The sequence below is a fragment of the Leopardus geoffroyi genome, chromosome B3 (assembly GCF_018350155.1).
Source record: "Leopardus geoffroyi isolate Oge1 chromosome B3, O.geoffroyi_Oge1_pat1.0, whole genome shotgun sequence".
NCBI lineage: Eukaryota > Metazoa > Chordata > Mammalia > Carnivora > Felidae > Leopardus > Leopardus geoffroyi.
Window position 1 is genome coordinate 4945954 of NC_059337.1, and position 11202 is coordinate 4957155.

At 46.8% G+C, this 11202-nt stretch overlaps 1 protein-coding gene across 3 annotated transcripts; it reads left to right on the plus strand.

The window, feature by feature from the left end:
* Positions 1-915: 915 nt before the first annotated feature.
* On the plus strand, positions 916-9382 carry ZNF774 (zinc finger protein 774). Of its 3 annotated transcripts, XM_045448670.1 has the most exons (5): positions 1164-1333; positions 1843-1904; positions 2895-3017; positions 5522-5625; positions 7020-9382. In XM_045448670.1, exons 3-5 carry the CDS (start codon positions 2911-2913, stop codon positions 8258-8260), a joined length of 1452 nt encoding a protein of 483 aa, XP_045304626.1. In that variant the 5' UTR covers positions 1164-1333; positions 1843-1904; positions 2895-2910; the 3' UTR covers positions 8261-9382. The 3 variants fall into 3 exon arrangements, with proteins under 3 accessions (XP_045304624.1, XP_045304625.1, XP_045304626.1); XM_045448669.1 differs by lacking the exon at positions 1843-1904 and having other exon boundaries at positions 1157-1333; XM_045448668.1 differs by lacking the exons at positions 1843-1904; positions 2895-3017 and having other exon boundaries at positions 916-1333.
* The last annotated feature ends 1820 nt before the right edge of the window (positions 9383-11202 follow it).

Sequence of the window (11202 nt, forward strand, 5' to 3'; positions counted from 1 at the left end):
ACACATTGAAGGAATGGCTGAACTAGCGCTTAAGGAGTCTTTCACATTACCCCTTGAGCTGGTAATTCTAAGAATTTTACAGTCCACCACAAAATGTTCTTCTTCTTCTTATTTTTAATAATATTATTTTTAATTTCTTCTTTATTATTATTCTTTTATTATTTATTTATTTATTTTTGAGAGAGAGAGACAGAGCACGAGCGGGTGAGGGGCAGAGAGAGGGAAACCGAATCCAAAGCAGGCTCCAGGCTCTGAGTTGTCAGCACAGAGCCCCACTCAGGGCTCAAAGAACCATGAGACCATGACCTGAGCCAAAGTTGGACGCTTAACCAACCGAGCCCCCCAAGTGCCCCAAAATGTTTCGGGTTTTTGTTTGTTTGTTTGTTTGTTTGTTTTTAACGGCACTGAATGAATCAACAAATCGGGTAGACAGGTGCGTTTTCTTCATTGTAAAGAAAGGCTTCTATTATTTTTTTGGTAGGGGCTCGCCCAAAGTAAACACTGGTTCTCACATAAGACCCGGGAGGCTCCACAGTTTGGAACCCAGTACACCTTTCCTAGGCGATAAGACACCCAGGCCAGCCTCCTCTGGCTATTAACAGGTGTGGTAACCAATGGAGAGGAAATTGCGATGCTAATGGAAGGGGGCAAAACGTCTGTTTTCCGCTAAAGCCTTCTGCTTGGGGTTTCTTAATGCACAGCCTCAGTTGCCCAGGGATCTGTTGGTGGCAGACACCAGGCAGGCTCTGCCCCCCAGGATGGGGAGCCCGGCACAGGAGGACCCACAAGGCCGCGGCGATGAGCTTCCCCGCACTTGGCAAGGGCGAGGTGCCAGAACGCGGGAGACGCCGCCGTTGGTACAAGGCTGCTCGGCGGCAGTCGGGTGAGGCCGGGTGGTTCGCATCTGCAGATCCCTCTCCGGGTGTACAGTCTCCGGACCCCACCCTCTCACCTCGGGAGAAGCAGTTCCCGGGGTAGGGAGAACTGGGTTTTGCACTTGGCACCGCTGGGACCTGGGCATCCCCGGACTCCGAGTCCTTTGAAGCGGTCTTGTTCGAGACTACATTTCCCAGAAGGCCGCGCGGAGATTGAAAGCTGCACCAGCCTATGGACAGACAAGGCTTCTGGTCGCCGAAACTGAGCAGCCAATGGCAATGAAACAGGGGCGGTGTCTTCCGGCTGCGAGCGGTCGAGCGCAGAGTCCCACCTGTGTCCCCACAGCCCTGTCACGAATCCCGGTCGGGTTCCAGAAGGGACCGCCTCGGCTTTGTGGGCCGGGAGCGGCTCGGCGGTGGAGGACTCTCACTTTCTGCTCCATCCCGGAGCCGGGCCGGTGAGTGATGCGGGGAAGGAGACTGCGGCGGTCGCCCGGGAGCTGCAGAGGGGCGTGGAGGGGACTCGCCCGCCGCCGCGCTGTGGCCCCTGCCAGGTCGCCGCGCTCGCCTTTCGGAGCCCGCGGGTTTCGCTGAAGAGTGAGGAGAGGTGGCTGCGGCTTTCTGTGCCGTCGTCGGGATAGCCCATCCTCTTGATCAGTCTTCCCGCTCCTCGGTCGTGGTCCCCGGGCTTCGGCGTGCCTTGTGACCCTGTGACCGCAGCGCCCTGATTAGGGCCTGCAGCACCGCGAGGGGGGTGGGGGTGGGGGACGAGTGCCGGTCCCACCCGTGCCGTCATGTCCCTATTAATAAACCCAGCGAACAAACCGGTGCCGCACACGATGGCACTTAGTCACAGCACCTCGGCGCTCCGGGGGCCTGCGGGGTCACCTGCGGGGGAGGGAGGCACGGGAGACCGGGTGGGAAACAAGGTTTCCGTGACCGTGGCTGTAAACTCTCCTCCCCTCAGTCCCGCTGTCTCCTGCAAGTGGGCCCTGCAGTTGTGTCTCCTAATGGATGCCGAAATAAAATGTATGCTCAAAACTTATTTTCAGTTTTTACCTCCTAATGACCTTCCTTTCGTTTGTTGAGGTTTTAAAGCAGAGAGATGAAATGTTTCCTTACTGTTTTTAAGTCTTTAAAAACTCAGTACTTTATAAAGGACCGAGAGCAATGTGTGTAAATGCATGCGTATTTCCACGAAAGGTGCAAGAGAATTCTAGTAGTAGCCAGGTGCTTCGATTGGTGTGACAAAAGACGAGAAAGAGGAAAGCTTCCTCATTCCAGTCTGGTCCATCCTCCACTGAAACGCAGAAGTTTTTGTAGTAAATTCAGCTGGCTGACTTGTGTTTTTTTCTATTGGAAACTCTTTAAGCCACCCCTCCCCCCTCCTCCCCCCCCCCCCCCCGCAAACACACACACACGCACATGCACACACACACACACATCAAAACAAAACAAAATTCTATTTCTTTGTGACTCCTACTGCCTTTTACAGCACATTACTGTAAAAATGGTACCCAGAACTTTTCATGTTCTGTCTGATCTGTTCCTTGAGGTTGACACCAAATCTGCAAGCCAGGAAAAGTCAGCTGTTCTCATAACTAATACGAGTATAATTAAATCCACAATTTCCTAGCTTGCCGAGGAAGATGTAGCTGGAGAGCTTTTCGCAAAATCAAGTCCCTCCCCCCAACACCTGCATACTCTATCCTTTGTTTATCTTGTCCATCATGGACAATTTGTTCCTCAAAAGGTTAATGTTTCTCGTAGCTGTGTTTGGGAGCTCCAGGCCTCACTTAGTGATGTGAATGTTGGCCAAGGGAAGGATTATGTAAAAACAGTAAGAAAAGCAACCCTTCTATGGTTGACAGAATTTATCTCAGAACTATTCTATTCCGGGGGGGGGCAGGGCCTGGGGTCTTTGGGTATGCTGGTGGCACCGGGGCAGTCTTTTGGTTTTGAGACAATGGTTAGACTATCCAGAGAGCTTTTGATGCATACTGAGTTCTCCTGCTTTAGGAACTGATGACTCTCAATGATGTGGCTGGGGACTTCAGGGAAGAATGGGTTACCTGGACCCTGCTTAGAGAATGCTCTTCAGGGATACCACCCAGCACAGTTACAAGAATGGGCTCTCCCAGGGTAAGGATGCTACTCTCCTTTAGGTTTAAGACTTAGATCACGTGAGGGGCACCTGAGTGGCTCAGTCGGACAAGCGTCTGACTTCGGCTCAGGTCATGTTCTCAAGGTTTGTGAGTTTGAGCCCCACGTCAGGCTCTGGGCTGACAGCTGACAGCTCGGAGCCTGGAGCCTGCTTTGGATTCTGTGTCTCCCTCTGTCTCCCCCTCCACTGCCTGCATTCTGTCTCTCGCGTTATCTCAAAAATAAATAAACATCAAAAAAAATTTTTTTAAAGACTTAGATCATGTGAGAGGGCCCAGGTCTGAGTGGTCTCTAGGGACGTTGATCTCTTAGAGCTAAAGATCTCTGTGAGATCTTTAATAATTGTTGCCTCCCTAGCAGAAAAAAAAATAACTTCCTTTTTTTTAATGACTTACATTTTTATGGCACTTTATGGTTTGCAGATATCTTTGATATTTATTGTTTAATTAGTATCTCACCATAGGGGCACCTGAGTGGCTCAGTCGGTCGGGCGTCCGACTTCTGCTCAGGTCATGATCTCACGGTTCGTGGGCTTGAGCCCCGCGTCAGGCTCTGTGCTGATAGCTCAGAGCCTGGAGCCTGCTTCAGATTCTGTGTCTTCCCTCTCTCTCTCTCTCTCTCCGCCCTTTCCCTGCTTGAGCTCTGTCTTTCTCTGTCTCTCAAAAATAAATAAATGTTAAAAAGCATTAAAAAAAATAAAAGTATACTAATATATACTCATTGAAGAAAAAGACAAACAAAATGAAACCAAAAGTCCCACTCCATCCCACTTCTGAAGAGTTACTGTCCTTCCAGCCATTGTCCTAAGCACAGATATAATTAACAAAAACAAAAGAGAAAAAATTGGGATCATACTGTAAATTCCGTTGTGCATCTTACTTTTTTATACAATACATTGTATTGTAATACATTCCGACAACAATAACTGTTTTTCTATACATTGCTTCAAAATAATCGCTTAGTATTTTATTGTATGGAATACAATAATTTACATTAGATTGAACCATATATTTGACCATTTTTAAGCCGCTTTTTAACTTATACAATGGCAATTAAAAATTTTTTTTTTTTGAAATTTATTTATTTTGAGACAGAGAGAGAGCACACTCAGGGGAGGGGCAGAGAGAGGGAGAGACAGAATTTCAAGCAGGCTGCACGCTGTCAGGACAGATCCCGACTCAGGGCACGAATTCACTGTAAGATCGTGACCGGAGCCGAGATTAAGAGTTGGACGCTTAACCGACTGAGTCACCCAGGCGCCCCTACACTGGCAATTTCATATGGCTTAATCAAATATAATTATTCCATTTAGGTCCTTTCCAGATCTTTACCAGTATTGTGATGAACATCTTTTAGCTGTCTTTTTTTGGGGGGGTGGGGGGGGGCGGGGAATATGGTTTCTTAAAGTATAATTAGTTAATAATTAGGTAATAGATCTTTTGCACAACTTTATTTTTTAACTTTTTTTTTTTCATTTCCTTAGAATTCCCAGAACTAGAATTGCTGGGCCAAAGAATAGATATCTTTCTATAGTATTTGATATTTTTGCCAAATGCCTTCCCAAAAGATTGAATTCTTTATTCCTACAAGCATTATATGAAAGCGTCCATTTCTATACATCCTACCTATCATGGTAGGATAATTTAAGAGTCTGGGTTAAATAATAGTGATAGCTAACATTGAAGAGTTCCCACTTAATCCTTACAACAATACTAGAAGGTAGGTCTTATCATTATCCCTATTTTATAGATGATGACCCTGAGACAGAGAATTTAAGTAACTTTCCCGAGGTCACACAGCTAGAAAGAGGAAGGGTTAAGATTGACTCGTAGGCAATATAACTGAAATTTGCACTCTTTTCCTCTACATTGTATTGCCTAACTGTATCATTGTTTTAATTTGAATTTTTCCGGTTAATGGTAAGGTTAAAGATTTTTCATATATTTATAGATTGCGTGTATTTGTGTGTGTGTGTGTGTGAATTGCCTATTTATGACCTTTGCCCATTTTTTTTTTCTTACAAGTGTTTGTCTTTTTCTCACGGTTGTATCTACTGCTGCCTTTCTGGGAAAAGTTTAAAGCCCGACATTAGAGTTAACTTCCTTGATTCTTTCTAAGGGTGAGGTCTTGGCGGCATTGTTTCTGAGAAAATTCTCTCTCTATCTGAATTTAGCCTTGTGCCTTCAGAGGTGAATTATTGTGCTCACTCTAGAGTTTCTGTCACCCAAGTCTGTTTTGTGTGTGTGTGTGTGTGTGTGTGTGTGTGTGTGTGTGTGTGTGATGAGAGGAAAGGGGCTTTTTTCTCAGCCCCTTGGGGAGATAATCTGTTTTATTATTCCATCTCGTTGTTTCACTGAGACCAAACATGCATTAGCATCTCCCTGGGTGTTGTCCTCTGCTTAGGGAAGAAGGAGGGCTTGCCTTTTGGTCAGGCTTTGTATGGCTGGTTCCGATTAATATGCTATGTTCACCTTCCTGTATAGGATTTCCAGACCAAGTGTGATTTCCCAGCTGGAGCAGAAAGAACCGTGGACGCTACCGCTCCAAAATTTCGAGGCAAGAAAGATCCTACGGGAAAGTCACACAGGTGAGATGTGACTATTACGAGGTGGGGAGAAATCTCGCCCTTGCTTAGATGAAGAATTTGGAATGCTGCCGTAGACTTCTGTTCTCACTTTTACAGGTTTAAGGTGGACTTCTTGGGCAGTCAGTAACAGACCAAATAAAGTCTTCATTTTGTTCATTTATTTAAAAAAAAATTGTTTTACATTTATTTATTTTTGAGAGACACAGAGAGACAGAGCACAAGTGGGGGAGGGGCAGAGAGAGAAGGAGACAGAGTCCGAAGCAGGCTCCAGGCTCCGAGCTGTCAGCACAGAGCCCGACGTGGGGCTCGAACTCATGAACCGTGAGATCATGACCTGAGCCGAAGTCGGACGCTTCACCAACTGAGCCACCCAGGCGCCCCCCCTTTTTTTTTAATTAAAAAAAGTTTATTTTTGAGAGAGCATGAGTGGGGGAGGGGCAGAGAGAGGGGGGGACAGAGGATCCGAAGCAGGCTAGGCGCTGACAGCAGCGAGCCCGACGTTGGGCTTGAACTCACGAAGCACAAGATCGTGACCTGAGCTAAAGTCCCTTCATTTTATTTTTTTTAAGTAAACTCTTTGCTCAACATGGAATTTGAATTCACAACCCCAAGATCAAGAGTCGCAGGCTCTACTGACTGAGCCGCACAGACGCCCCTGAAGTCTTCATTTTAAATAAGCATTTCACTTTTGTCTATACTGTAACATCTTTGAAAAGAGTTGCCGGATTTGGACAATACATGGCATATACTCTTGAAGGATATCAAGGTTACTTCAAGAGTCATCTTAAGGGGCACCTGGGTGGCTCAGTCGGTTAAGCGTCTGACTTTGGCTCAGGTCACGATCTCGTGGTCTGTGAGTTTGAGTCCCACGTCGGGCTCTGTGCTGACAGCTCAGAGCCTGGAGCCTGCTTGGAATTCTGTGTGTGTCTCTCTCTCTGCACTTCTTCCGCTCACACTCTGTCTCTCTCTCTCCCTCAAAAATAAACATTTAAAAAAAAGGATTCATCTTAAAAAGGGTTTAGGAATTTAGGTTTTGTAAGCTTGATAAACTTCACTGAGTTCATCTGGCTGGTTCAGTCAGTACAGCCCATGAGTCTTGATCTTGGGGTTGTGGGTTCAAGCCCCACATTGGGTATAGAGACTACTTAAAAATAAAATATTTGCACCAGCAAAAGCGGCTGTATAATATAGATATGATAAAATAGATGGGATACGCCAGCCTGTAGTATAAAAATAAAATAAAATATTTAAAAAAGTAAATAAAACTTTTCACAAGGTTTAAAATCAGAGTAGTCAAATTAAGTGTAGTCTGTTGCAAAACCACTAATCTCAGTCTTCCTCACTGCTTTCTGATGTTTTTCCCAATAATTGGTTAACTTGTGTTGATTTTTCAGACTTTGAGAATCAGGTGACCAAACTCAGTCGGGACATTTCAGAAGCAGCAGAACGGTGTGGAACATCCTCAGAAAGGGCCAATAAGGATATTTCTCCTCCTCCTAGCTGGGGAGGAAACTGGGAGAGGGACCTTGAGTTAGAAGGGGAACACGGGACCCGCCCGGGAGAGGGCCAGCCAGAGCCCTTTCCGCAAGAGAAGGATTTAAACGAGCTCCTGGATGGATACGCAGGAAAGAAGCCCATGTGTGCAGAGTGCGGGAAAAGCTTTAACCAGAGCTCCTATCTCATAAGACACCTACGAACCCACACTGGCGAGAGGCCTTATAAGTGCATCGAATGTGGGAAAGGCTTCAAGCAGAGTTCAGACCTTGTCACCCATCGCAGAACGCACACGGGAGAGAAACCCTACCAATGCAGCGGCTGTGAGAAAAAATTCAGCGACAGCTCTACACTCATCAAACATCAGAGAACCCACACAGGCGAGAGACCCTACGAGTGCCCCGAGTGTGGGAAGACCTTTGGGCGGAAGCCACACCTCGTCATGCACCAAAGAACCCACACGGGAGAGAAGCCCTACACATGTCTCAAATGCCATAAAAGCTTTAGCCGAAGCTCAAACTTCATCACCCATCAGAGGACCCACACGGGCGTGAAGCCTTACAGGTGCAGCGACTGTGGGGAGAGTTTTAGCCAGAGCTCAGACCTGGTGAAGCACCAGCGAACCCACACGGGAGAGCGGCCCTTCAAATGCGCAGAGTGCGGAAAGGACTTCCGAGATAGTTCTCACTTTGTAGCGCACATGAGTACCCACTCGGGGGAAAGGCCTTTCAGCTGTCCTCACTGCCGCAAAAGCTTCAGTCAGAGCTCACACCTGGTCACGCACCAGAGGACACACACAGGTGAGAGGCCGTTCCAGTGTGACAACTGCGGGAAGGGATTCGCCGACGGCTCTGCCCTCATAAAGCACCAAAGGATCCACACGGGGGAAAGACCCTATAAATGTGGCGAGTGTGGGAAGAGCTTCAACCAGAGCTCCCACTTCATTACCCATCAACGAATCCACGCAGGAGACAGGCCCTATCGCTGTCCCGAGTGCGGCAAAACCTTCAGTCAGCGTTCCCATTTCCTCACACACCAGAGAACCCACACAGGGGAAAAACCTTTCCACTGCAGTAGGTGTGACAAGAGCTTCCGCCAAAAAGCACATCTCTTATGCCATCAAAACACCCATTTGATCTAGGAAATGGTCCGCTGCCCCTTCCAGATTTTCTTTTCTCTTGTCTCCAAGTGCTCCATGTAGAGAAAGCCTGAACCTGGGCATCAGAGGCTCAGGTTGGGCCCCGGTCTGTCCTCCGTCTTCTTCCCCGCTTTAATGGTGGAGATCAACTCATAGGCACCAAATAATATCCTGAACACAAAAGGCATTCCTTCAGTGTTTTTGACCGACCTTAGGGGTGAGTTTGACGGTTGATGCTTGGTAAGTAAAAGAGAAGTGAGATAAATGTGGCCACATTATCACTGTTAGTGAATAATATTTGAGATCTTATCATAAGCCCTTAATACCGTATAATGGCTGGCCCTTAAAACGCGCTCAGTACGAAGTTGGTTGCGTTTAACTAGTCTCATAACTTGATAAGGAATCCGTTAGTGCAGCCCCGCAAGCCCAGAACTTGCCAGAAATGAGATTGCCACTAGAAGATTTGGGGTGTGAACACAGAAAACAGAAAACACTCTCCCAATCCAGGGCTGTGCAGACATTAGTCACCAGATGTCTCATTGCCATGACGAGGCAGAATTCTCGAAGAGGATGTTTGTGGTCCTGTGATTTAGAGGCTGAAAGAATTTCAGAAGCTCTTTGTACAGCCGTGTATGAGGTACTCCCACTGGAGGTTTGCTGTCATCTGAGGCGCAAATATCCCGCGACGAACAAGCCCAAGGGACCTGGAAGGGGACTATAAAACTATGGGAGCAACACTGCTGTTAAATATTACAGGGATCCTTCCTGGCATTTAGCTGAAGGAAACAACTCCTGTCTTTGAATCGCCTGGGTCATTGGCCCGTGAGTTTTAAGTTACTGTGACTCCCTAATGTTTTTTTAAGAGTCATTCATTTGATGCACCAGTACATTTCTGTATTTAACTGAAATAAATTGAGGGAAGGCAGTGTGTTGGAAAGAACACTGACTTCCTTGAGAAGGTGAGGTGTTTGAGACCCGGCCCTGACATTTAATTTGGCCGGACTTTACCTTCTCTCAGCCTCTACTTCACCTACCTCACAAGATCGTTGTGAGGCTCTAATGCGCACACATGCACACACACACAAGCACTTTGTTGTTAAATTATAAAGTAATAATATCTCTAAAGTTCAGTGTTGCAAATGTCTTCCCTCCAAGGAACTCTGGCTAGTATTTCCCAGGTGTCCCATTTTCTCTCATAATAACAGACTTCTTTCTCTACCTGTTGAAAACCTAAGGCCCGAAAATGCTAAGCAACTCCTCATGGGTCACCTAGGCGACACAGAGCCAGGATCTGGCTGCGAGTCTCTTCTTTAACAACATAGAACAGACCAGCTCTGACATTTGTTAGAGTGTCTCTGAGACATTACGTGTAGGACTGGCCGCCCCATGTTATCTGTATCAAACCATTTTGAATTTGGAAACAATGGAAGGATGTAGCCTAAGTTCCAGGGAGCTTTACAGGACCCTGTGCTGGAGGTCCTTGATCGTCATGGAGTGAGAGTGGAAAGGCAAGGACAGGCACACGTGGCTTGGGGCGGGGGGGGGGGGGGGGGGTGGTTCACACTCTAAGGGAAAAGCGGTGAGCCAAAGGTAGTCTTCTGAGGCTCCCTATGGCGATACGGACTAAATTATTACATGAGCCTTGGGACACGAGTTCATTCCCTTCCGTTATATGGAATGCTGCCTGAGTGCTGTCACTCGGGGCTAGGACAGCTGATAACAGAAGCTCTTTCTTTGAAAGAGTAATTAGATAATCGACCAGAAATAAAAACTCCGGTGAATCCAGTGCAGCGGTTCTCAAAATGTGAGCCCAGACCCGTAGCATTACTGTCACCTGGGAACTTGCTAGAAATGCACATTCTAAGCTCCCACCCCAGACCTGCTGAATCAGAAACTCTAGGGCTGGGGCTCAGCAATATTGTTTTCATAAGCCCTCCAGGCGATGGTGATGCATGCTTGGGTTTGAGAACCTCCTTTAAAAGGTGTCTCTTCTATTAAACACAGCCACGATACTGGAAAAAAAAAATTAACAGTGATTCACAGTATCGTCAAATATTTCAGTCAACGTTCACATGTCCCTAACTATCTTATGTTGTTTTGCGTTTTTTATTGTTTTGTTGTTGTTGCTGCTGTTGTTTGTTTGAATCAAAATCCAAATAAGGTCTCCATAGCGATTGAGGTGGTATTTTCCTTACAAGCCTTGACCCGAAGTTCTCCCCTTTCTTCCTCCCTCTCTCTGTTCTTGTAACTTCCTTGTTGAACAAACCTGGTTGTCCGTGGTGCCTCCCACAGCTCTGCGTTTTTGCTGATTCCATCCTCTGGGCCCTTTAACACGCTCCTCCAGCCTCCTAATATTGGCATTCGGATCTGTAAACATGATCAGATTCAGATTGGCGGGGGGGCGGGGGGGGGGGGCAGGCAGGAATACTCCAGAGTGATCTCGTGTCTTCTACCAGGAGGTACATAGTGCTATTTTGTCTCAGATATTAGCAGCCATCAACACGCCCTTGATTCATTTGGGTTTGCCAAATGGCGAGGCTTTATTTACATCACTTATTCCTCCTTCGTTTATTAGCGGGAATGCTTCTATCAACAAAACTCCCTCCTCTCAACTCTCTGGTTTCCCTGAGGTACAGTTTGTATAGGAACAGCACACCCGCTGTTTTATTAGAATTCCTTCACTCTTTAAATATTGCTACCTGCATATCAGCCTCCGTGCCCTAGATTTCGAAGCTCCTTCCGTGAGAGGCTGTTTCTGACAGGACATTTATACACGCATAAATCTCGCTTTTCCAGTGGACTCCTTTGGTTTTTTTCCAGCCTTCTTCCCCGCCAGTTTGTCTGGTTCCCCGTGAAACAGTGCGCTAAAGAGTTCAGTAAATACTTGAATGATTCCTTAAGGATGGACTGTAAGTTGCCAATTCATACTTCCCATCACTATCCTG